At 50.5% G+C, this 25946-nt stretch overlaps 1 protein-coding gene across 7 annotated transcripts in view; it reads right to left on the reverse strand.

The window, feature by feature from the left end:
- The window catches only part of LOC147632116 (protein TIC 22, chloroplastic-like), a 43369-nt gene extending 18773 nt beyond the window's left edge, over positions 1-24596 (reverse strand). For 5 of the 7 annotated variants that reach the window (XM_086808742.1, XM_086808741.1, XM_086808740.1 and 2 more), the window contains exons 1-2: positions 24450-24596; positions 23748-24295 (exon numbers count right to left, since the gene is read on the reverse strand). In XM_086808742.1, the coding sequence (XP_086664868.1) occupies positions 23748-24293 (546 nt within the window). In that variant the 5' untranslated portion in view covers positions 24294-24295; positions 24450-24596. Of the gene's footprint in view, positions 1-23747; positions 24365-24449 lie in introns of those variants that run through there. The other 2 variants (XM_086808743.1, XM_086808738.1) reach the window with 2 other exon arrangements.
- Between the last annotated feature and the right edge of the window lie 1350 nt (positions 24597-25946).

A 25946-nucleotide genomic window follows, 5' to 3' on the forward strand; every position in this document is an offset into this window, starting at 1 on the left:
AGCTGGGTTCACACCTGAACTAGCCGGGAGTGGACATGACCAACAAACCCCCCTCAAGTGAATGGTGTGAGCGGGTAGCAGCAGGGTGATAAAGCTGTGAATTCTACCCTGCACTATGCTCCACAATAAGAGTGAACTGTAGTGCCAATGGAAAAAGCAAGCACTATATAATGGGGAAAAGGAGAATCCCCAATGTCATAGTGCTAATGCTAAAGCACAGTAGTACATAAATGCATCACCAGAAATGCATGGCAAAGATCATGTGGACATCAACTGCATCAAATCAAGAGGCATTGCATAATACTCCCCTGAAGGCAAGTACCAAATGCCAAGCTGAACTACATGTAATCCACATCAATGCTCTATAACTGCATCAGTAATAAGCATAAGAAGAGGTAGCAGATATACGCATGTGTAAAGGCAACAGGATCCAGAAGTCAAGCCTGTGAGACATGCAATGTGCAAAAGTGAAACTCATCAATGGAGGATCCGATGAGGAAAAATCAGCAATGGTAGGGCTGATAAAAATTCAGCAATGGGAAAAGCTGAAAATGGGGAGAAAAAGTGGGGGCTCGAGGCGGGCATCAACCAATGCTATGAGAGGATAGGTAAACTCTCAGCGATGCCATGATTAGTGGCATGTATGGCAAGTGTAAAGATGCATAATCCCACAATGAATAATATACATGTGACATGTCAAAACCATGAGAGCAAGCCAACGTTGGCCAAGTGTGTAAAAGGCACTCCCAGTAAACATCACAAGTGAGAAAGTGACAATGTCAACACTGTAGAAACAATCCCGCTGCAAGGGAAAACAGCATAAAAGGCATCTCCAGTAGACATCACATGAGAGAAAGCATCTAGCATAGACCAGCATAAGGGTCAACAAGCATAAGTGACCATGAGGCATCACCAACTGCATGTGGGCAAGTAAAATCCCCCCCTGAAACGCATCTGCTAGACAATGCATACCATGGAGTACAGACTATACAGCATAGTCATCAAAAGCAACGGCATCAAAAGACATCTTTCCAGGCGATGAAGAAGTAAGGGTCAAGGCTGACACGTGTAGCCAAATTGGCCTGATCTGCACCTGTAGAAGAAGATGCCAGCTTCTTCTTTTTTTCACTCTCAATACGCTTCCTGCATTCCTCTATGGTGTGCCCTGTTTTCCTGCAATAGTTACAGCGCTTTTTCTTTTCAGGCTTGTCCTCTGTCTTGGGAGGATCCGATGGGCTAGGTTTAGGCCAAGATCTATTCCCACGAAAGGGAGCAACCATTGCTAACTCAACAGACATCATGTTGTTCCTATTGGAACAAGATTGCTCTTCACTGAGCAAGAGAGTCACAAGGTTGTCAAAAGTGACCACATTAGGTGCATTGCCAGCCAACAACCGCAAAGTGGCACCAAATTTCTGATAAGAGTCAGGCAAGTTACGCAAAACCGTCTGAACAAGATAGCTATCTGTCAAGACCTCATCAATGTCAATGAGTTGCTCTCATAGGTCTTTCACATGCGTAAGGTACTGATCGATAGAGTCACCTTCAAGCATGCGATCAATCTCAAGCTTGCCCCGAAGGTAAGCTACACGAGCCTCATTGCGACCTGAATACAACGCCGCCAAGGTATCCCAAGGATATGCCTGTGGCACGAGAGAGCAATCAATGGGCCTGAGCATCCCTAGCATCCCAAGTATGCTGCTGCTGAGTAGGAGGTAGACCTGCAGAAGGGTGAGCGGGAATCACTTCGCCTTCCGCTGGAGCAGGTGCAAGAGGACGCTCCTCAGTGCCATCCACATATAGCCATACATTCTTGGCAACCAATACATGACGCATCATAGGTAGTTATCCCCATTGAGCTTGTCCTCTTGAGATGGCATTCCAAAGAGGTCACTACTGTTGGCCATGATAACACATCAAATCTATCACAAGTCACCACGAGTAGGCAATGCCCAGCAAAACTGTCAGAATGCGGGAGATAAATAGCAGGAAAATCAATGGACTGAAAGGGAACTCCTTTACCACGAGAAATACATATGCATGTCCCAAATCTGCAAGTGTACTGCACGATGATGCAAATCTGTCAAAGTGTCCACAATGGCATACATATACTGCAGCAAACCTGGAATTTGAAGTTACTTTGGGCAAAACTGAAATGCAAGTACTATATAGTTGGACCAAAGCTAAGGAGGTATAGGGCGCAGGTACAATCGTGCGGCGACGCAAGTACAGTCGTACGACGGTACAAGATGCGATAGAGGGCGGCGACGACAGGACGTCGTACGGCGGCGCAGGCGGCGGCTTCCCGTGAGGGCGACGGCGCACACGCAAGTTCGCTGCAGGTACAGGCGGCGCCAGATCTGGGGCGGGGCGACGCAGATCTGGGGCGACGCAGGCGATTTGGAACAGCGGATCTAAGAGGCGACGACGGGCGACAGTAAGGCGACTGAGGGCAAAACCCTAACCCTAAATAGCAAAAACCTTAATGCTACAAACCCTAATGCCAATAGGCTGAAGCTCAAGCTCTCAAGGGCAGCACGGGGCAAACCCTAATGCTAACCCTAACCCTAACCAAGCTATGATACCAATGTTGGGTAGGAGAGAAGCTAGCCTGCACACACACACACACAACCTCAAGCACCGAGAAACATGAGAGTGCTGGAAAAGATGTACTCAATAATGATATGAAAATGAAAGTGCAAGTGAGTACTAAAAGGTCTAGGGCAAAGTGCCCAACACACGTAAGTGTGTTCACACAGGGAAAAAACCTGAGTCCAGTCACAGGGAAAAAGTGCCCGTGAGTAAGCTAGGTTTACACCTGAACTACCAGGGAGTGTACATGACCAACAAACTGCTCCCTACACAGGAGGCCTACGAATCAGAAGATAAAATACACATTTTTTGATCGCTTAACTAATACAAATAATGCACAATACTTGTAACATTAAAATTGGAAATGACAAAGAACACTAGACACCATCACTGGGGACGAAAAGGGCCGCCCCCCCCTCAATACAATTTGTATTTCTTGGAGTATTTATATGTACAAGTGTTCACGAGCCCCAAGGCACATTTCTCCATAACATGGAGTGAATACGATTGAAAATAATAAGACTTCTATCGATGAAGTATCGGTTGTCGGAGTTGCAACTTGCAGATCCTAACTTGTATCTCTTTCGGGAACGCGGGTTGGTCACGTTGATCATCCTTTATGTGGATGACCTGGCGGTCATGTGGAGCACATCCACTTCTTGGGATTGGAGATCTAGTAGACCCAGAGGGGCTTCTTTGTCTCTCAGCAGTCATGAGTTGCTTGAGGCCTTTGGGATGGAGAACTGCAAGCCTATCACATCACCGATGGACCCGAACACAAAGCTTACAGTGAATGATCCTTGTGAGCCGGTTGATGCCTCTCTGTATCGAAAGCTGGTTGGTTCATTGATCTGGTTGCTAAACACCAGATTGGACTTGATCTTTCCTGTGGGGCTGTTGAGCTCATTCATGCAGACGCCTTTGGAGTCTCATTGGGACGTACGATTGCAGATCTTGCAGTATCTGCAGGGTATGAAGGATCTTGGACTCTTCTACGACACTGGAGAAGAAACGAAGGACCAAGTCCGACTCCAAGGCTAGAGTGACTCGGATTGGGGAGGAGATCGAGACACGAAGAGGTCTACATCAAGAAGAGGTCTACATCAAGCTATGGATTTACCCTCGGCTCAGGAGCTATATCATGGAGCAGCAAGAGGCAGCCGACTATTGCCTTGTCGTCTACAGAGGCAAAGTAGCGGGCTGCTTGTGGTGCTCCTTGCGAGGTTGGGTGGCTACGGAGGTTGCTTGGCGAGATTGGGTTTCCACAGAACGAGCCCATGGTCATCCAATGTGATAACCAGAGTTATATCGCTATTGCTCCGAACCCGATCTTCCATGCCCGGACCAAGAACGTAGAGATACAAACTGCGCTTCCTGCAGCCGCCTGCAGCCCAGCACCTACTTCCAAGGGAGAGAGAGCAAATGCAATCCAGTCATCCACCTCCTACGCAGCTTTGTGCCACCACCTGCTTTTTCTACTAGAAAAAACTAAAAGCAATAGCAAAAAGCGCATCCTCCAAAATATTTTTTTTTTTTTGAACCATCTTCCATGTGCATATTAATGCATCAAACTTTGCTATTGGGTGTGTGTTAACTCAACCTGGAGAACACAAACTAGACTACCCCATTAGCTTTGCCAGTCGCCAGTTGAACGATGCTAAGATGAACTACACCACTACGGAGCGAGAAGGGTTGGCAATGATATATGCAGTAAGGAAATTTCGTTATTTCCTCCTTGCCACCAAGTTTGTTTTCTATGTGGATCATCAAGCATTGTTGTATCTGGTAACAAAGGTTATAAAACCTTATAAATTAAAATCCCTTTATACCAAAGGTTATAAAACCTTTAAACTTTAATTCTCTTTGTTCCCTTCACACTTGGGGTTGTCCACGCATGGGTTTCCTTATCAACTCCAAACCAATGCCATTCACATTGTCCACCATGTCCTCGTGCCCACCTGCATACTGTCCACCAGAGAAAAACACAGGATCGTAACATACCCCCCTCTTGAAAAATAGCAAGCATCCTCGATTGCACTCAATGGTACAGTAAGACACCTTATGAGCAAAGAATCCCCATATAACAAAAGCAATGGCCCTCAAGTGTATCTGGGTGATGAAACAATCATCCTACACAATATGGCCACACCGTCACGTCAAAGTGACAAACAACTCTTGCTTGTTTCTTCAGAGCTTGCAGCAAAAGTCTAAAACCAAGTGGAAACACGTAACCTGTGTTAGCCAAAAACAAAATCATGCATCATTCTACATATGACAAACATATGCATGACACATATATGCATTCGCAAACAATATGCTCCTCAAGATGCTCTACCTACTCCAAAATAACAGTCTCAGGGCTGCTCAGAAGCCTTACGCCCATGGGCATCCCGCAGGACCCACAACTGATGGTACAACATGAGCATATGAAAGCACTCAATGCATCCAAACAATACATCCACTAAGTACTTCCCACATATGTCTCATGGCCATCCCGCAGGAGCCACACCAAGTGGTGCATCCATGAACATAATAAAGTACTTGATGTATCATACCAATATACATGCATCACACGACACAATCCAGAGTATTACCCAATGTATTCTCAAGGGTACCAAGATCCAATGGCACCAGAATACAATAAGATCTCAAGAAGTGTATGCATACATGCACAAACAGAGTTCGACCCATATATCCATGAACCAAACCAACTCTAGGACTGCTCGCAAGACTTATGCCCTTCATAGAGTCTCAAAGTGTTAGCTCAGGTTGCTGCAGACTTTGAGCTCAACCAAACCACGCTTGGTACATCTTTGTATTCACCCGAAGGTATTGAGGTTGACAGTACATCTGCTTATGGGACTTCTATGATATTGTGTACTAGTCACATGAGATGGAAAAGTTGGGTATGGTTCACAGTCGGCCGCACCATGAACTATAACTGCAACTCTGGATAACTCTGTGTACATCTATGGGTAACAGAGATGGTTTTTGCCTTTGGAACTAAGGTATGAGTGAGGAAGATTGGGACATTGATCTTTGTTATATGGTTCTAGCTGTTCTTGACCATAGGATCGGTCAATTGGATATTGAGTTGATGCTATTTGTGGAGTTGGTCTCCTTTGGAATGGCAACTCCTAGATGAAAATTGAGCCTGTCTATAACAAGGGGGCGAGGGTGCTACCCACCTCTTGAGCATATCAGGCGATGCTCCAGACCCCAACTCTGCTGAACCTGAATGAGCCGTAGCAAGAGTCGGCTCCAACTCAAAGGCATCAAAATAAAGCTGCAATACCTTAGGTGAATCTGCTAAGTCACCCTCCTCCATCGATGAAAAGTTCTTGAACTTCACAAGATAGCGACAGGAAACTTTACCTTGTACCTTTCTTTCCTTGTGTGCCAATATCTGCTCGGAAATAAGAACCTCATCAAGTTCCTCCACTTCCGTCTAAGCCTCATCTAATACATCCACAGGCACCCAAAACCTGCTTGCACTCCACCCAAGTGGTAAGCACAAGTCCCCGATGAGGCATAGTAGACCACCACTACTAAACATAGAAAGAAGCTGCCTTCTGAACCCATGAAGCCTCCGTGAAGATACTGTCAGAATATGCAGCGGAAATGATAACCAAACTTGGGTAGACAAGAGCAAGTAGACTGCAAAAAATAAACAGCACAAGAAACACAGAGAGATAGGTGTGTAAACTCTTCTCTATACACAAGATCCCGAGAAAACTGAATGAGGAAGTGGTGGGGGCAAGGGGGATATTTATATGCCCCTGGGAGAGCAGTCGGCCAGCACTGTAGATGTCCACGACTGCATAAATGCAGTCGGCCAGCAAAAGAAGTCCACGACTGTGTGAATGTAGTCGGCCAGCAGTCCAGCAACCTACGCATCATCTGTGTGCAGTCGGCCAGCCACAGGACTGCTGTTGGGACAGTCAGCCAGCCCTGGAGTGCTCCTGCCAACCTCTGGCATCCCTCCCCACCACTAGAAAAAATGGAAAAAAATAGGAAAAAATACGGGGAGTGAGGAAAAATGATAAAACACCTTAACAGGGCGGGCACACCCACAACAGAGGCCCTGGTGTATAAATATAGACAGGAGATGACTTCTAACACCCCCTCTCAGCTCCTGGCTATGAAACCAACCCAAGGGAGCTGGAGTGCCGCCTGAGCGTAGCCTGAGGTAGAGACTTCGTGAAGAGGTCCGCCGCATTGTCCTCCGTCGAACAATAAAGTAGCAAGATGTCACCAGCCAAGATCTTCTCACGTACAAAGTGATACTGTATCTCTATATGCTTGGTCCGGGCATGGAAAACCGGGTTCCGAGCAATAGCTATACAACTCTGGTTATCGCACTGGATGACTGTGGGCTCCCTCTGTGGAAACCCAATCTCGCCCAGCCATACAACCTCACTTGCAGCACCACAAGCAACCCGATACTCTGCCTCTGTCGAAGAAAGGGCAATACTTGGCTGCCTCTTGCTGCTCCAAGAAACTGCTCCTGAGCCGAGGGTAAAACTGTATCCTGAAGTAGATCTCCTCGTGTCTGGATCTCCTCCCCAATCTGAGTCACTCGCCTGACTCCATTCCCTTCTGTGTAAAAGAGTCCCAGATCCTTCGTACTCTACAGATACCGCAAGATCCGCAATCCTGCGTCCCAATGAGACTTCAATGGCGTCTGCATAAAAGAGCTCAACACCCCACGAAGAAGCTCAAGTCCAATCTGGTGTTCAGCAACCAGATCAATGAACCAATCAACTTCCGATACTGCGAGGCATCAACTGGCTCACAAGGATCAGTAACGGTTAACTTTGTGTTCGGGTCCATCGGCGAGGTAATAGGCTTGCAGTTCTCCATCCCAAAGGCCTCAAGCAACTCATGAACATACCGCTGCTGAGAGACGAAAAACCCCCTCTGGGTCTGCCAGATCTCCAATCCCAAGAAGAAGTGGAGTAAGCCTAAATCGGTCATCTCAAACTCCTTTGACAAGGCAGCCTTCGTCACTCCAATGTGCTCCACATGACCGCCGGTGAGAATGAGACCATCCACATAAAGGATGATAAGTGTGACCATGCCGCGTTCCCGAAAGATATACAGGTTCGGATCTACAACCGATCTCTGAAATCCAGTCCGAATAAAGAAGGAATCAATCTTCTGATTCCACGCCCTGGGAGCCTGCTTAAGACCATACAAGGCCTTACGTAACCTGTAAACCATCCCTTCAGATCCTGGAACAATAAAGCCTGGAGGCTGCTCAACGTACACCTCCTCCTGCGGGTCACCATTAAGGAACGCAGACTTTACATCCATTTGATACACGGGCCACCTTTGAGAAGAAGCAAGGGCAAGAACGGTCCGAATCGTGGACATCCGCGCTGTCGGTGCAAAGGTATCCTCGTAGTCGATGCCTGGCCGTTGAGCATAACCTTTAGCCACAAGCCTGGCTTTGTGTTTGTCCACCGACCCATCAGACGCGTATTTGGTCTTAAAGACCCATTTGACACCAATGACTGACCGCTTCGACGGCCTCGGTACCAACTCCCAAGTGTTGTTCTTCTCGATGGCATCAAGTTCCACCTGCATGGCTTTCTTAAAGACCCATTTGACACCAATGACTGACCGCTTCGACGGCCTCGGTACCAACTCCCAAGTGTTGTTCTTCTCGATGGCATCAAGTTCCACCTGCATGGCTTTCCTCCAAGTATCCTGTGAAGGGGCTTCCTTTACGGAAGTGGGCTCTTTATCCCGCATGATACGAGACATCAAAGCATAGTTCACCTGAAGAAGCTCCGCTATGTTGCTTTTATCTCGGACTCGATGTGATCTTCGAGGGCCGTCCTCTGTGGTCCACTCGGAGGGTAGCTCCGTGACACCCGACTCCCAAAGGGTGTCTAACAACCACCTAGGTACTCGAACAGATCGTGGAGCCTCCTGTGGTCGCGGGGGCTCTACTCTACGTGGCCAAAACGAAAGTGCCACAAATCTCCGACCTGAGAACCTGTCAATGAGGAGAGTGCAAAGAGCTTGTAGATGCCATTCTCCACACTGCCTTCCCAAACAACCTGGCCAGTCTCACGGTCCCTTAGAGCAACTGAATGCTCCTCAAATTCCACCCGAAAGCCAGTCTTGCATACCTCATGCACTGACAGAAGATAAAAACCCAGAGCAGGGACATAAAGAACACGGGAAGCATGCTTGCCCCCCTTGTCGTCGGGAATAATCTCCATCCGGCCCTCACTATGTATCGGAATAGTGGAGTTATCGCCAATAAAGATGCGACCTGACTGCCGTTTCAGATCCAGAAAGAAGTCACGGGATGGAGTCATGTGCCTGGAAGCACCACTATCGAGAATCCATTCCCAGGTATCCTTCGCAGTGAAGCCAATTGCCTCCTCGCTCGAAGATGATGAAGCATCGGAGTCCACCATCTCTAAGTGCACAAATGCCGGAGTCTTTGCAGCTGAGGCTGAGGAATCAGCACTCTTCCTTGTCCGCTTAGGGCACTTCCTCCAGTAGTGGCCTTTCTCGCTACAATCATTACAAGATCTTTCGGCCTTCAGCTTCTCTCGTTCTGAATCAGGCTTCTTCTCAGAAGACTTCTCCGGTGAAGCCTTCCCTTTGCCCTTGTTGTTATTCCGGCCTTTCGACCGTTGGCCAGTTAAGGCCTCCGAACTGCCGCTGTGAGGAGGGTTCGTAAAACGTTTCTCCTGGTCCAAGACCATTGGCACAAGCTCCTCCCAAGTAATGGTGCTAAGCCTACCACTCGTAATCAACGAGGAATAGAAAGCAGAATACTGACCAGGCAAGTGGGACAGCAAAGTGATGGCCATGTCTTCAGATGATATCTCTTTCCCAGCTTGTAGGACTTCCTGCTGAAGGGCCTGCAGCTTGTTAATGTGTTCCCGCATCGTCGAGGACTTTGCAGGGTTAAAACCCGCATCTGCACTTCCAAGGAGATCCGTTTCATGGGTGATACCCTGTTATACAAAGAAGCCAAGTGTTCCCATATGCCTCTCGCCAGCGTCATGTGCTTCACATGATTGATCACTTGTGGTGTGCAGTTGAGGAAAATAAACGACCGGACCCTGGCGTTGACATGATCCCACATGTGTGCCTGTGCCTCTCGGTCCTTCCTCGTCGACAGTAACTCCCCTTCCTCAGCTTCCAGCCGTGGAACCCCGATGATGATAAAATCAGCAAGGTCATATGACTCCAGCACCGACTCCATCATGACCTTCCAGATGCCGTAATTGGACCCGTCCAACTGACGATCCACTGGGAACGTGGGGAGAGTCAGAATCTTCACGTGCTTCTCAGCCATCTCTAGTAAATCTACCATCGCGGAGAGTAACCTGAAAGGGTGGGTGGGTGGGAAAAAAAATCTGAAAACCTGCAAGTGGCTGTTCAGCACCTTAGCCCACCTTCCTCTTGCACCTTCTCTTCCCGTACAGCCCAAAACAATCCACCAATCAGCAACCTAACGCTCCCCCTCTTGCTCAGAAAAACTCCAAAGATCTGTCTAGAGCCTAGGGCTCTGATACCATGTCAGAATATGCAGCGGAAATGATAACCAAGCTTGGGTAGACAAGAGCAAGTAGACTGCAGAAAATAAACAGCACAAGAAACACAGAGAGAGAGGTGTGTAAACTCTTCTCTATACACAAGCCCGAGAAAACTGAATGAGGAAGTGGTGGGGGCAAGGGGCCTATTTATATGCCCCTGGGAGAGCAGTCGGCCAGCACTGTAGATGTCCACGACTGCATAAATGCAGTCGGCCAGCAAAAGAAGTCCACGACTGTGTGAATGTAGTCGGCCAGCAGTCCAGCAACCTACGCATCATCTATGTGCAGTCGGCCAGCCACAGGACTGCTGTTGGGACAGCCGGCCAGCCCTGGAGTGCTCTTGCCAACCTCTGGCATCCCTCCCCACCACTAGAAAAAATGGGAAAAAATAGGGAAAAATACGGGGAGTGAGGAAAAATGATAAAACACCTTATACAGGGCGGGCACACCCACAACAGAGGCCCTGGTGTATAAATATAGATAGGAGATGACTTCTAACAGATACCACTGGTGACAAAGTGTCGCAAGCCATAGCCTTCAACCCATCTCTTGCACCATAACACTTCAACTGCTTCTTGTTCCTAGCTGACAGACAACTTCCTGTCCTTGGTGTCTTCTCTCTTGAGCTTCATCTTCAGCTTTCCTCTTCACCTCATATAGGCAAAGACACACAATCCTGCATCGTCTCCTGTACTTGAAGCTTTTCATGTGACTCTCATGAAACAACCATGGGCTCGCCTCCTTGAGAAAGTCGACGATGTCCCGGCAACAGAACCATGAAACCGGCCTTCAGAAACTTGACGGGCGGTGAAAAACAAACACTCGCACTCAAAACACTTCAACACCTTTGAGGACCTGGAAAAGGAAAACAAATAGGGGGAGATAGAGTGCTCCTACAAACAGTACACGGACACCGATTGGCCCCAAAACGCAGTGGCTCCCCTTGCGGTATTTCTTTAATTGATTATATGAGAGCTTTGATTACAATAAGGCTGGAAACTCAGCCGTCACAGTAGAATCCATGAAGCCTGCAAAGACCTTGCCATGGCTTCTTATCCACTCGGCATCCACAAACAAATCCGGCCATTGTTCACATCAAAAGACTCTCTCACATGAGTCCTGCATTCAGAAGCTTTCCCCCACGATCAGGGTTGCCACAACTACCCAGTCTCTCATCCTATGAGTAGCACACATCCCGATACTTCCAGTGCTCCTGTCTCACAGCATACCATAGAGAAGGCACACCTGTACAACACCTCCCTACTTTCCAAAGGTCTTCTTCATCTCTACCATGGATTTCTCAACCCCTTTCCTAAACAGCAGTAGGGCTGTACCAAACCACATGTCCTTCCCTATAACCACAGCTTGCATGTAACCTGTCTCCTCAAGAAACCTACAACCTGTTCACATGAATCCAAAGACATGTTTCCACATGAAACCAAAGACCTATTTCCACCTGAAAAACCAAAGACCTGTATCCCATAAAGCATAGGCTTGTTTCCTGGAAACCAAAGTCCTATTTCCTCTCGAAAACCAATGTCCTGTTTCCATGAGAAACCCACAGATACACCATCCAAGCACGGTGCCAGAACCAGGGTTGTTTTCCACAGCAACACTCTGTGCTTTTTCCATAAAAGAAAGAAACCCACACGGTTGTACACTTCCTAGAGCCGCCTAAAGCCCTGCCTTACGACAAGCAAAAGCTCCTGTAGGCTGTGCGTGTACTGCAGCTGGCTTTTCCCAGAGAGAGGAAGCACACGCTTCAGACTCCAACCTTGGCCGCCTTGGTCCAACCCACGCAACTGTGCCAAGAAGGACACACACACAGAGAGAGAGAGAGAGAGAGAGAGAGAGAGAGAGAGAGAGAACCCAAAAACGTGTTGTTCATCCTCTTGGCCCACCTGCAACCAGAGCCCACGTGTATCCAATTGAGAGAGAGAGAGAAAGAGAGAGAGAGAAGGAGCAATCATGTGCCGCCTTCCACAATGAAGAAAGAGAAAGATGGAGCAATCCTGCAGCCACCTTCCACCAGAGATAGGGAATCGAGAAGCGTGCTATGGAGTCCTGTGATTCCTGTAGGCGATCCCGCCAGCCCTTCCAAAGAGAAAGTACTCCTGCAATTCTGCTATAGCCGACCTCTCTCCAAAAAGCGTGGACAGCATGAGTTCAGCCCTGTGCGCCAGTAGTCCGCCCCTTTCCAGAGAGCCTCTCACGCCCTGTTCTGTCCTCTGGTTCTCCTGCAGTTCTGCGCTTCCTGCAACCGCCTGCAGCCCAGCACCTGCTTCCAAGGGGGAGAGAGCGAACGCAGTCCAGTCATCCACTTCCTACGCAGCTTTGTGCCACCTTCCGCTTTTTCTACTAAAAAAAACTAAAAGCAATAGCAAAAAGTGCATCCTCCAAAATATTATTTTTTTTGAACCATCAAAGGTTATAAAACCTTATAAATTAAAATCTTTTTATACGAAAGGTTATAAAACCTTTAAACTTTACTCTTTGTCCCCTTCACACTTGGGGTTGTCCACACATGGGTTTCCTTATCAACTCCAAACCAATGCCATTCACAATGTCCACCATGTCCTCGTGCCCGCCTACATACTGTCCAGAGAAAAACACAGGGTTGTAACAGAACGCCTCGCTTGTATTCCCACCTTAGCTGCAACTCCATGCATACAGTGATTCAAACTAGACTGGTGATTATGACACTCGGCAATCTACCAATGGGAATTGTATTTTTCTGGGCAGTTCATGCATATCATGGTTAAGTAAAGTACTTGCCAGAAGATTAAAAGCTATAAGGGAAAAACTCGTCGACTGACGACCTCGCCTGCGAGCTCCGCTTCTCCCCCCCCCCGCTGCTTCTCGCCATCGCGCCCCCCTCTCCCCCCCGCCAGTCCACCGCTTTCTCCTCCGTCCTCTCCCCCGCCTCCTTCATTGCGCCCCTCTTCGCCATCTCTCCCCCGCCTTCTGCCTCGCGTCCTCCCCCGCCTTCACTCCCCCGCCTCCCTCCTCGTTTCCGCCTTCTTTCCCCCCGCCTTCTCTTCCTTCGCCACCTTCCACGCTGCCTTCCCCGCCATTCCCCCCGCCGCTTGCTTCCTTCCCCCGTCATCTTTTCCTCCGCCTCTCTAACCCCTTCGCCTCCTTCTCCCCCGCCTCTCTTCTCTCCCTAGCCACCTCTCCCCCCTCCGCCTTCTCTCTCCTCCCTTCCGTCTCGCCCCTCCGCCCACCGCTAACTCCTCCCCGCCTCAGCTCCCCCCCCCCCCCCCCCCGCCCCGCCCCCGCTATCCTGTAGCCCTCCGCCTCTCTTTTTTCCTCGCAGGGCTGTGTCCCTCCCGTTGGTGACCCCGGTTTCTGGCCTTTACCCTCTGGAGGACTCCATGGAAGCCGCTCCGACTAACCCTGCCGATTCCGGTCTCCGTCTGGAGTTCACAGCTGAAGATCTTCAGTTGTTTGTTTCCACAGTTTCCGCTCTTGAGGCCTCCTCCTTGGTCTGCAAGATAGTGGGTAGCCGTCCGATGCGGAGAGAGCTTCGGGACCTTCTGCAAGGCAGCCTTGTTGGCGTGCCCGCCAAGATCGTCAGCGTAGATTTTTTGGGACGTGGCTACTACCAGGTGGATTTCGAGTCCCCACAGGCAGCTCAGATGGTGCTGGCTCGGAGCCCCATTGCCCTCCGCTCATCCCGGGCGTTCCTGGCGCGATGGACTCATGGTTTCGACCCCGCTTCTGACCCGCTAGCAGGCGCGACAGGTTTCCCCGTCACTATCTGCTTTCCTGGACTCCGTAGGGAGTACTTGCCCCTCTTGTCATCCATTGGCAAGGCGTTCGGGTAGGTGGTGGAGACGCCTCAGACAGCGGCTTCAGTGATTGCTCGGGCAGCAGGACTCCCGGCCATTCGGGTTGTGGTTCCGTCACCGGAGTCCCTCCCGAAGACGATCCTTCTCCCTTGTCTTTCTGGAGGACATATGATACAGCGCGTGGAGTATTCGGGCCTCCCCGGCCAGTGTTACACATGTCGGGAGATGGGCCATCTCGCACGCGCCTGTCCCCGCAAGGGGGCTCATCCTTCACGCTATGCCGCCTCTGGACCCCCTGCAGGAGACCCGAGGGGTGGCCATCCACTTCAGAGACCGGACATCCCTGGCTCGCCACAGCAGGCGCCATCATCTGACGAGCAGGCCCCGGCGGAGGATGCCGCGCAGTCCCAGGAGGCTGGCGGATGGCAGGAGGTTCGTCGGCGGAAACGCCCGGCCCGCAAGGACCGTCGCAGACGCCAGCAGGCAGCACAGGCTGGCGGACAGGTGACTCCGGTTGGCGTACAGGCACCTACCCGCACTTATGCTCCTGTCAGGGATAGGCGGCCAGTAGGTCCCACCCCGATGGACGAGGATTCAAACTCAGTGCCCGTTGAGGCCGTTGGTGGAGCCTCCCACGTGGAGACCCCGCTCCCGCCTCCCCCCGCGGCGGGGGGCCCTGCCCCCTCCTTGGAGCAGATTCCTGAGGATCCCGGGCCGCACTCTTCGACCCCCGGCTCCCCTTCCCCTCACCCGGAGAGCACTCCTTCCACCCTCCCCTCTCCCCCCCCAGCCCCCCCCCTCCCGCCTCCCCCGGCGGCCCCCCCTGACACCTATCCTCTGGCAGATGCCTCTCCATCCTCTCCTCGCTCTCCCCCCTCCTCGCCGCGAGCCCCCATCCCTCCCTCGGCCTCTCCAGGATACTTCGCCAGACCACCCACTGCCCCGGGGCAGCGCAGGTGGGTAGGCCAGAGCTCAGTCCAGCGGCTGTTCCACCGCCACTCCGGGCCGGTGGAGATGGCGATCCTTGCTTCGCCCGCCACAGAGTTCTCTCCAGCCTCCCCTGGGGGGCCCCCGCGAGTGATGGGGCTACCAGTGGATTACGGTTTTTTCAGGTGCCTCCAGCTGGATGCTGGCCCGTTCGAGACACTGGTCGCGCCCTTGCGAGTTTGCGTGGTGTGCCATCCCTCTCGTTCTCCCTCTGTGGTGAGCAGCATGGTGGCTTTCTCCTTTCCTCTCAGTGTTGCCCCAGACACAGCATGGGATTGCAACTCTGTAGAGGAAGTTTTGCGTGATCAGATACTGGAGTTTTCTCACCACTTCAGTGACTTGGGGCTCACGGACCTATTGCAGACCCGATTACACTCAGCCCGCATGAGCTTGTTTGGTATAGGAGACTGGCGGGCGGATCCGGTCCACACCTCAGTTGAGGCGGTGCTTCTGATTCTCCTCCATGCCGCCCCGAGGGTGCAGCCTACCTTTAGATACATATATGCAGAGGATTGGTCTCACGCCTATGCCCTGGACAGGGCGAAGGCGGAGTGGGGCTGGACACAGAGACAGGTCACCCTCTTTTTGGAGAGACTCCGCACCCGGACAGACAGTGATTATTCTCCCTCCAAGCCGGCGCCCAAGACTCACAGAGTGGAGGGCAGATCATCCGGGCCGGCTGAGAGGGGTGAGCCAGTGGAGGCTGCTTCACTTGCCATAGCTCATCCATGAGGATCCTCTCATGGAACATCCAGGGTCTCGGTGGACATCGCTGCTACATTGGTCGGGGCAAACTTCGCCAGGAGATCCAGAGGGCTCTCATTGGAGGACCCATAGATATCCTTTTCATCCAGGAGCACCACCTTTCTGCCGGGCGTACCCGCACCTGCGGGAAGATCTTGCCAGGCAGGAGTCACACTTTTTGGTCACCGGCATATGGCTCCCAGGGGAACCAGGGTGGAGTATGCATCTCAGTCAGCGAGCAGCTTCTATCCGAGGTTGTGGACTCTGGCATTCTGGTCCAGGGTCGTGCGCAGTGGATCATCCTTCGGGTTGGGGAAGACCGCATTGGCTTCCTCAACTTCTACGCCCCTAATGGGGCGACCGGGAGAGCCGAGTTCTGGAGCACCATTAGGCAGTCCCTCCCCTTGGCAGACCACTGGTGCCTCGGAGGGGATTGCAACATGCTGGAGGATGCAGAGGCCAGGATGGGGGGCAGCCAGGAGACCATTCATGGGCCGGAGCTCGCTGCCTGGGAGGAACTAGTGCTACAGGTGAGAGGCCAGGATCCGTGGACTCTCCCGGAGTTTGGCAGGTTGCAGGGGAGTCTATCTTTCTCGCGCTCGGATAGACGGGCCACAGGAGTTAACCTTTCCCGCATCGACAGGTTTTACATTGATGAGTGGGCCTGTGATAGAGGTGGCACAGTGGGCATACTTGCAGGCTCCTCGTTTTCAGACCACTTTCCAGTGTTTCTCCAGATCGAGGACCCCACGAGAGGAGAGCAGGGCCAGAGCGTCCGGATTCCAGATTGTCTCATAGAGGAGCCCGAGATTGCGATCAGAGTTGAGCAGGTCTGGCAGGAGCTGCAGTTCAGGAGAGGATCGGCAGCCAGCGATCTTGCCAGTGGCTTGCAGGAGATCAGCCAGATGCTCAGACAGGCTGCCTTGGACCGGCTGGAGGCCTTCAGAGAGCAGGAGAGGAGCCTACGGAGGAGTCTGGCGTCCCTCCAGAGACTCCAGGAGAGGGATCCTACGAGCCCTTGGATCTCAGAGCAGATGGAGTCAGCTCGCACTGAGATCAGATCCATCGAGGAGAGGAGGGTGGAGTTCCGATTCCATGCTCGGGCTTCTTTTTGGACACAGGCTGGAGACAGAGTGACTCGAGATTTCTTTGAGGCGACTGGGCCTCGCTTCAGACGAGAGGGTCTCAGGCGTCTTCGGCAGGCTGATGGCCAGGTTGTGGTGGATCCCCCCAAGGTTCGGGCTATAGCCACAGATTTTTACAGGGATCTTCTCTCTGCTGAGCCAGCAGATGACAGGGTGAGAGAGGCTCGGGAGGCAGTCTGGAGCTTCACGAGACCGGTTGTGCCGGCCCATTTGCAGCACTCCCTTCTCTCCCCCTTCTCGGATACGGAACTGGAGGAGGCTCTTCAGGCATTACCTCGAGGCAAATGCCCAGGAGAGGACGGTCTTTCGGTGGCTTTCTTCCAGAGGTACTCGGGCCTCTTACATAGGGGCTTCAGATTGGCATTCCAGGAGATTATGGAGTCAGGAGTCATGCCGGACAGCATGGCAGAGGGGTTGATCCACTTGATCCCCAAAGAGGGAGGAGACAGACTGGAGATTAGATAGTGGAGACCGATCACCTTGCTAGGCACGGCCTACAAGGTCCTAGCTAAGGCGATCAGCAGGCGGCTTCAGCCTCACCTTCCGGACATCATCCACTCCACGCAGACAGGCTTCATCCAGGATAGGAGCATTCTGGATAACATTTTCTCTTTCTGGGAGGCTACGGCTCTGGCTAGATTTCGACAGGAGGATCTGGCAGTGCTCCTTCTCGACTTCGAGAAGGCATATGATCGGGTGGACTGGGCCTTCTTGGAAGGCACTATGGAGAGGATGGGCTTCCCCCCTCAGTGGATCCGTGGGGTCTCTGCACTCTACACATCGGCTCATAGCCACGTGCTGATACAGGGCGTGCGCGGAGAGAGGTTCCAGCTCTCGCGCTCGGTGCGGCAGGGGTGCCCCTTGGCGCCCTTTCTTTTTCTTTTTGTGGCGGAGGCCATGAGCACTTTTTTGACGGCACAGGATACAGGTTTGCGGGGCCTCCAGCTTCCCATCCGCACCTCGGAGGAGCTCCTAGACTCGGAGTTTGCGGATGACACTGCTGTCTATCTTCAGGGAGGTGAGGAGAACCTCCGCCGCTTCGCCTTAGCCATGGACAGGTTTTGCAGAGCTTCGGGCGCTTTGATCAACTGGCACAAGTCGTGTGGGTTGTGGGTCAGCTCTATGCCCCCCCCGACTTGGAGGCCAGTTGACGGTTTTCAGTGGCTGCCCCCCGGCACTACAGTGCGTTATTTGGGATGCTATGTGGGCATTGACATATCTCCGGAGCAGCAGATAGCCCCCCTTCTTCTGAGCATTCGGAAGAAGCTTCTGTATTGGAGTACCGCTCGTTTATCTCTGGCTGGCCGAGTAGTTGTGGCCAACCAGGTTCTGCTTGCTACTATGTGGTACATCACTTCTTGCTGGGCCTTCTCTCGGGCGTGCATTGGCCAGGTGCAGAGGCTCATCAGGAACTTTCTTTGGTCCGGTGGCGACGGGCGGCCCGCCAGGGCCAAGGTGGCATGGACGGTGATCACTCAGCCGAGGGAGAGAGGCGGCCTGGGCATTGTTGATCCTATTTGCCAAAGCCGAGCATTGCTTGGCAAGTTGGTAGTTCGTGGCCTCCTCTCCCAGGCGCTGAGCCGTGGAAGGAGTTTCTTGTTTCCAGGATGCTCAGCCGCACCCCTTCTCTTAGCGGCCCCTGGACCCCCAGCATCAGGTGGATCTTTACAGAGCAGCGATCCAGAGGAGTGGGCCTTGGCTTCGAGGAGCGTTTTGCAGCTAGCCTTCTGAGGGCCTGGTCGCATCTGAGGCCGTCACTCTTCCAGACTCCCCCGGGCACCGATGAGGAGCGCCTGAGGCAGCCTTTGATCTGGAACCCCTTGATTCGTCTCCCCAGTGGCCATATGGTTGGATCGCGGTCTCACGTGTCGTGGGGCCCGCTGAGCTCTGGCCCAGCCCAGTCCCTAGACGACTGGATAGGTTTTCAGCAGCTGCCTCTAGAGGCTCAGGAGAGGAGACTCAGTGGGATGAGGGGCAGAGAGTTGATGAGACAGGACATTGAGGCGGCCATCCCCCGGGAGTGGCGGACCCCAGTACAAGACCCTCCACCTCCACAGTGGATGGGTGTCTTTACTCGGCATGAGATCCTTCTAGCGGTCTGCGGCACAGCGGAGAGAGTCGCCCCACTCACTTTCGAGGTGGGAGAGGGTGGCCAGCTTCAGAGGACACGACTAGATTTGGATGGGCTCCAGGGATGTATTCTTCAGAGGGTGCGGGTGGTCGGCTTTCATCAGAGACAGTGGCATGTAGACCCCTCACCGGCCTCGATAGGGGAGGACTGTTCTTGGAGATTATGGGCTTGGGACAGCAAGCCTCTTATTCGCCTTCAGTGGGATCCAGGTGAGTGGTTTTGGCGAGATCCCTACTTGGCCCCTACCAGCCCAGGCATCCCCTTTTTTCAGTACACAGCGAGGCTGGGGCAGCGGATTCAGAGACACAGGATAGCGAGCACCCCGGCGGCGGCCGAGCATTGGCGGCGACAGGGGCTCTCCCCTGCCTTTCTTAGGGACTTCTGGCAGCGCCTTTGGGCCAGCTTCCGGCCCCGGAAGGTGACGCTGTTTCTCAGGCTCACAGCGCATAGAGGACTGGCTGTGGGGGCTTGGCTAGCTTTCGGCAGTCACCCAGCGTCCTGCCCTCGGTGCGGCCATGCACAGGAGTCGCAGCGGCACTGCTTATGGGATTGCCCACAGGCACAGCAGGTCTGGCAGCGCGCTCTCAGGATGGTTTTTGCAGGCTCACCAGGTGAGATGCTGGTGACGTGGGGTGCGGTGGCTTGGGCCACGGACAGCGGCCCGGCCCTTGGATATGAGGACGTCCCTGGCAGTGCGACCATCCAGGTCTCTGACAGGGTGATGGCGGTGGTTCCGACGCCAGACTTCTCTTCGGCAGCCCCTCAGGAGGGGGTCGGGCACAGATGGGAGTTGATCAGCAGCATGACGGCTTGGCACATTTGGAGAGCCCGATGCAGGGAGGCCATTGAGAAGGGGCAGCCATGAAAAGATGACTAGAACTAGGAATTTGAGCACAATGTGCAGATGTGGCAGTATGGGACTAGGAGAAGGACATGAAAAGGATGCTGTCCGCTGCATGAAGGGTCTGTCAGCTGAACCAGAGGAGAGTCGACTGCACCAGAGGAAGGCGACTGCAGGCACTTCAATATTTGTGGATTTATGACCAGTCGGCCAGCACTCCAAGGGGTCCAAGTGGCCTATATAAAGGCGCATGTGCTCATTGAATTGTTCATTCACTCCACTAGGGAGTGGGTCCTTAGTGTAGGACTGTTTTGGGTGACTACACCTTTTCATGAAGGCAGCCCATGGCTGTAGATTTAGGGTACCTTTTTGTACCATATGAATATACTGAATTTCCAGCTCTCTCTCTCTCTCTCTACTCTCCCTTCTGTCTGCGTTTTTGCATCAGCATGTTCTAAGTGGTGTTTAGGGCTGAAAGAAGACTCCCAGAGCTTCCGCGTGTTACATTGGTATCAGAGCATCAGGCTCAGCAAGACTGAACCCTGATTCAGTCCCATATGATGGTGTACATGTCCAAGGTACAAGAAAGTGCACGAGTACGAAGCCCAAGTCAAGGAACACAAGATCGGGAAGAGCTCCCAAGAGGTTTGTTGGTGGTGTTCCACAACGCCAGAGGGGATGGCTGTCCTGTGAGCCAGATAGGTTTTCAGGCAACGGTCCCAAGGGAGGATGATCCTACAAGGGGTGGAGTGAGTGCCAAACTCATTTCTCAGGAATTAAGACCGAGACAGTGCTCAGAGTCAGGGCAGGAACGGATTGGGGACTAAATGGACCAGATGCATAGATTTTATTCAGAGTCAGAGTGGTTTTGGAGACCGGGCCGGGTTTCAGAGAAAAGGGTTGCCAGCGATGGATGGATGACAGAGGGACTCAGGGAACAGAATGGGATGATGACAGTCATCCAAGAACAAGTTGGAATCCCGTCATCAAGTTTAGCAGAGGGGGATGTCATGTGCAAGTTTGCCCATGGACATGTCCAAAAGCTAGTCCAAAAGGGGCAACCAGGAAAAGATGACTAGAACTAGGAATTTGAGCACAATGTGCAGATGTGGCAGTATGGGACTACGAGAAGGACATGATGGATGGATGACAAAGGGACTCTGGGATTTGAATGAGATGATGATAGTCATCCAAGAACAGGTTGGAATCCCGTCATCAAGTTCAGCAGAGGGGGATGCCATGTGCATAAAATGACATGGACATTCTCAGATGCTGGTCCAGAAGAGGCAGCCAGAAAAAAAGTATAAGAACTAGAACTTGGAGCACAGAGTACTATTGGCAGTGTGGACTTGGAAGAGATGGAAGGCTTGGAGAAGATGGTGCTGTCGGCTGCTTACAGAAGTGGGCGGCTAGACCAAACAGAGACGACTGGACCAGTTCAAGAGGCGCTGCGTTTTATTGACTAAAAGCCAAACTACTGGCCGACTGCTGGTCGGCCAGTTCTTCAAGAAGTCCAAACTTCAAAGGCCTATATAAGGCATAGGGTGCTCATTGTGTTGTTCATTCATTCCTTTAAGGGATGGGTCATAGTTTGGGACTGTTTTGGTGATGTTCACCTTTTCAAGAAGATAGCCAAGGGTTGTAAAGAAGACTCCAGAGCTTCCGCGTGTTACATGGTCCTAGACAAACACCTTCACCACTTGACCTATCACCTCATTGGCAAGTACGTGGTAGTTTAACAACATTTTGGGCCAAAAAAAAACCCTAGGCTAACCGTCGTCGCCGATTTTAGTCGACTTATGCAAAGTGCGAACATAGCCATTCCTCTCATTGATACAGACATTGCAGCGAGAGATGATGCGGTACCAGCCGCTACAGTCACCGCCATTGCAAAGCTAGAGCTGAGAGTATGGTAGCGAAGGAAACATGTTGATAGATGGAGCTCTCATTTTGGTAATTGTGTTGTTGTTGAATGTTCAAAATAAATTGTTTTTATATTCATTTTTCTATATATATATCTACACTATATAGTATATTTTTTATGTTTTTACGGACCTTACGTATTTAAAGTACCTCAAAATCTCAACCCGTACCTGAATGTGTGACTTACCGTACCTTTCCACCTTGACATTGACCCTAAACCTAGATGGTGCACAGAAACTTGTCCCTTGGAATAGGGCACACAACATGCTCTTGGCCCATCAAAAAAGGGAACTTACTATCCTAGAAGTTGCAAAAATGTCCACGTGGCACCCTAGGACAATGGTGCACGTGATAAAGTATCCTCCCTCTGCCTCCAAGTAGAGACTCGGAGAGCTGAGAACATCCCACTAGAGGAGCAAAGTATGCACCATAGGGGAGGTAGAGGACGAGTCCCACTATATGTTCAGATGTCCAGCATATTATGAGATACAGGGGAGATTTCACTGCCCCTTCCGAGAGGGGTTCGTGCCACTAGCACGGGTGATGCAGTATGAGGACTAGAGATGTCTGACGATGTACTTGATAGAGCTCATACGACATAGGGACGGAGTATTGAGACGTTGCCCAAAGATCCAACACTAATTTCTTCATAGCACAAGCATCCACATCAACCACCCACGCTGACAGCGCCACATCAACATCAGCTCATACCAGCCGTACACAAGGGCCACATTCGCATCCTAGAGGAGTCCTAAGTGGGCAGGTCTACACCATCTTCCATGCGATGCGCCCCCAACCCAGAGCACCAAGGATCTCCACCATAGAGACACACCCATGATATTCTCCGGCAACATGACATGCCCTCACCATAGTAAAATCTGCCATCAGGTGGCCTTAGAGTCAGGTTTCAGTTTTCAGTTTTTTTAGTTTTTCCATGGCACTATATACCCATGGTATCATTGTACCACTCATGGTCTCATAGGCCCCTCGGGTCTTTTGTAGACATTAAGGTATCGTTCGTTCTTTCTTTCTTTCTACTTGATGGAGACCTACAGACAGAGAAACCTACGACGAGAGCCAAGCCCACGTCTAGGTCACCTCAAAACCACCCATCACAAGCTTCTTCCGGGTGACACAAGGGCAGCACCAAGAATCGACCTCAAGGGCCACTCGAGCTTGAAACCCTCCCAGGAGGAGCAAACGACATATGCAACCAGTAGTCGCACCATCACGACTCCCAAGAATCACCCTGGACAAAGCCCATCAGTTGCAGAGTGCCAATCGCCCATGGCCCTCTGGGCGAGGCAAGGACCTCTATGCAGCAACGAGATTCTACACAAACACAAGGATGCCCCTGACCCTCCCTCCCCTCTCTTGGGAAGACAGTGGATATAGCAAGCCTCTTTGAGGTCCTAGATTCACCCATCTTGGACATTTTGGATGCATGTTGATGACCTCTACCTACTACTATATGTCATTTTAATCGTGATGTACTTGTACTCATATGGTTATCATTGCATAGGTAGCTTTCCATTTCAGTTTTCCATGAATGAGCATTCTCATGGATTCATTTGTAAAACTTTTTTGGTCTCATAGACCCACTACATCTTTCAAAGACATTAATATTACTCTCTCTCTCTCTCTCTCTCTCTCTCTCTCTCTCTCTCTCTCTCAACAATATATACAGCCAAAGCAACATGCAAGCAATCAAAATTTCTTAGCAGGACGAGTTTGAAATTCCTCAAATGCGACCATGGGCATGTAGCCTGGTAATGAAGGGTTTTGCCTCCCAATGTAAGAACCTGGGTTCGATACCCACCAACCTTTACCCATCGAACTCATTATAACTAAATAACAAAACTATAATAAGACCCTCAAAATTGCACTAGAAAGAGAGAAGCACCGCATAGAATTTACATTGTAAAGAGAGGCATAAGAACTCTAAAAAGACAAGCAAAGCAGCTCCAAGGAACGATTAATTATTAAGCTGTTATGTTATGTTGTTTTTAGATTAAGAAAGAACACCTGTTGAAGGAGGGCCTCGGCATCGCTGCGTCGGAAGCAGAAGATTCCCAGGGATTTCTGGTTGCTGGAGTCAGAGACAAGCACAAACTCGCTGGAATTGTTGCAGACAGCATAGACAGGGATGCCATCCAGCTTCTGCGAAATTTCTTCACTGCTGAGGGCAACATCAAATAGGCGCTTGCCTTCCCTTCCAAGGTTCATATTACTGCTGGACAAGCAGGCATACAAAGGCCTTTCCTGGCTGCCTTTTATTTGTAATGATAGTAGCTTTGTGAGATCCAAAGCATGATGCAGCTGCTTGCCTGCACTGGCAATGATGGTGCCACGTTGCTGCAACCGAGAAGAAGGCCATTGTGATAAGCTTGCCCATAGTGGATTTTCCAGTATGTGTCTTGCAGCAGCCCTGCACTTGTCCACCTGCTGCTTCCAGGATTCAATAACCTCCCCTGCAAGCCTTCCTGCCTCGAAGCGTTGCGGCATTCTAAGGTCTGGACCCGAGTCCATATTATGAAAGAAACCTTGCTTATATTTATGGCCATTATACATGCCTGCAAAATGAAATGGAATTTGTCAAATGATTTCTTTATTATCAAGGTTCAACAACCAAAAGTCTCATGTATTTATGAGCGTGTGTGACAGAGAGAATCTTGTTAGTATCAAGGTATTTCTTTACTATCAAGGTTCAACGACCAAAAGTCTCACCTCATGTATTTATGAGCGTGTGTGACAGAGAGAATCTTGTTAGTGTGAGTGTGCTCTATTTTGTGACGGTTAATGTTGTCAGTGGTGTGAGTGTGCTCTATTTTGTAAGGTGCCCTATATAAGGAGTAACCAGTTACTCCTCATATAGGAGGGCACCTTACAAAATAGAATAGATCCGTCACTCACAACGGCTACTCTTCATATATGGCACCTAGGGCACCTTACAAAATAGAACAGATCCGTCACTCACAACGGCTACTCTTCATATAGGGCACCTTACAAAATAGAGCACATCTTTCACCTACCATAGTGACAACACGAGGGTGGAGCATCAAGCAAATTTTTTTCTACTAAAATAGATTTCATCCATTACCACCCATGACAACACGAAGATGGAGCATAAGCAAATGCTTTTTCAACACCTCCCCTCAATGTTTTCCCATAGGCCTTCCAAAGTCTACACACTTTGTTTTCTAATCTAGGTATCTCAAACCCAGGTGGTTGCACCACATAAACCTCCTCCTTGAGATGACCATTCAAAAATGTTGAGTTCACATCCATTTGCATTACCGGCCACTTATTATGAGTGGCCAAGGCTAGTATTGTGTACGAATAGTAGTCAATCTGGCTATGGGGGTGAATGTCTTAGTCGAATCCTTCGATCTGTGAAAAACCCTTCGCCACCATGAGCATTATAGAGTTACGTTGTGAACCCATCTATTGTCATCTTGGTAATAGTGATGCATTGGTGACCATGCTTTATAGGTACCTAGATTACTTTGACCATGGTTATCTTATGTGTGGGTGGACCTTGGGCAGATACTCAGGTAAGTGCGATTCCTACTTATGGTTTATTCATAGACGCACCTACTTGCATACTCTCATTCTTCTCTTGAGACCATCTCTCCTCTTTTATGCTTCCTCAAGCGTCTCCCAAAGCAAATCAATTTTGTAGTACTTTAGAGGAAGCTTCAAGTGTGTGGGTAGGCAATGTAGCTACATCCACTTAAAACGCTTCTCTCTTCATTCCTTATCTTCCATCCATCTAGGTGCCAAGGCAAGCCCTCCTTAATGTCTAGAAAATAGAGGAACTTTTCAAGGACTTCCTCACTTTTTACTTGAATAACTTATTGTATATCAACTTTGCCTTGCCATCCTCCTTTTCCTTTCTGTTCCTCTTGTAATCATCCTTACAATCACCAGAGAGTTAGTGAATAGAACAAGAAATGATCTACAATTATATGTTAGTTTATGATTAGAGAAATATAATAAGTAGCTACCTCTGACATTGTAGTGGCCAATTAAATAGTTAAGGTAATAGTTGAGAGTTGATTTTAAGCTATAAATAATTCCATAAGAAATAAAATTTACCTTCCTCACTTTCTACTTGCATGTTTGCATGTTGTGTTATGCATATCATCTCTTAAAACAAACTTGTCATCCTCTTTTTCTTTATTTCCTCCCTACAATCACCTTAAAGCATCCTTAGAGTCTATA

The sequence above is a fragment of the Cibotium barometz genome, chromosome 14 (genome assembly GCF_041138505.1).
Source record: "Cibotium barometz isolate CiBa-2024 chromosome 14, ASM4113850v1, whole genome shotgun sequence".
NCBI lineage: Eukaryota > Viridiplantae > Streptophyta > Polypodiopsida > Cyatheales > Cibotiaceae > Cibotium > Cibotium barometz.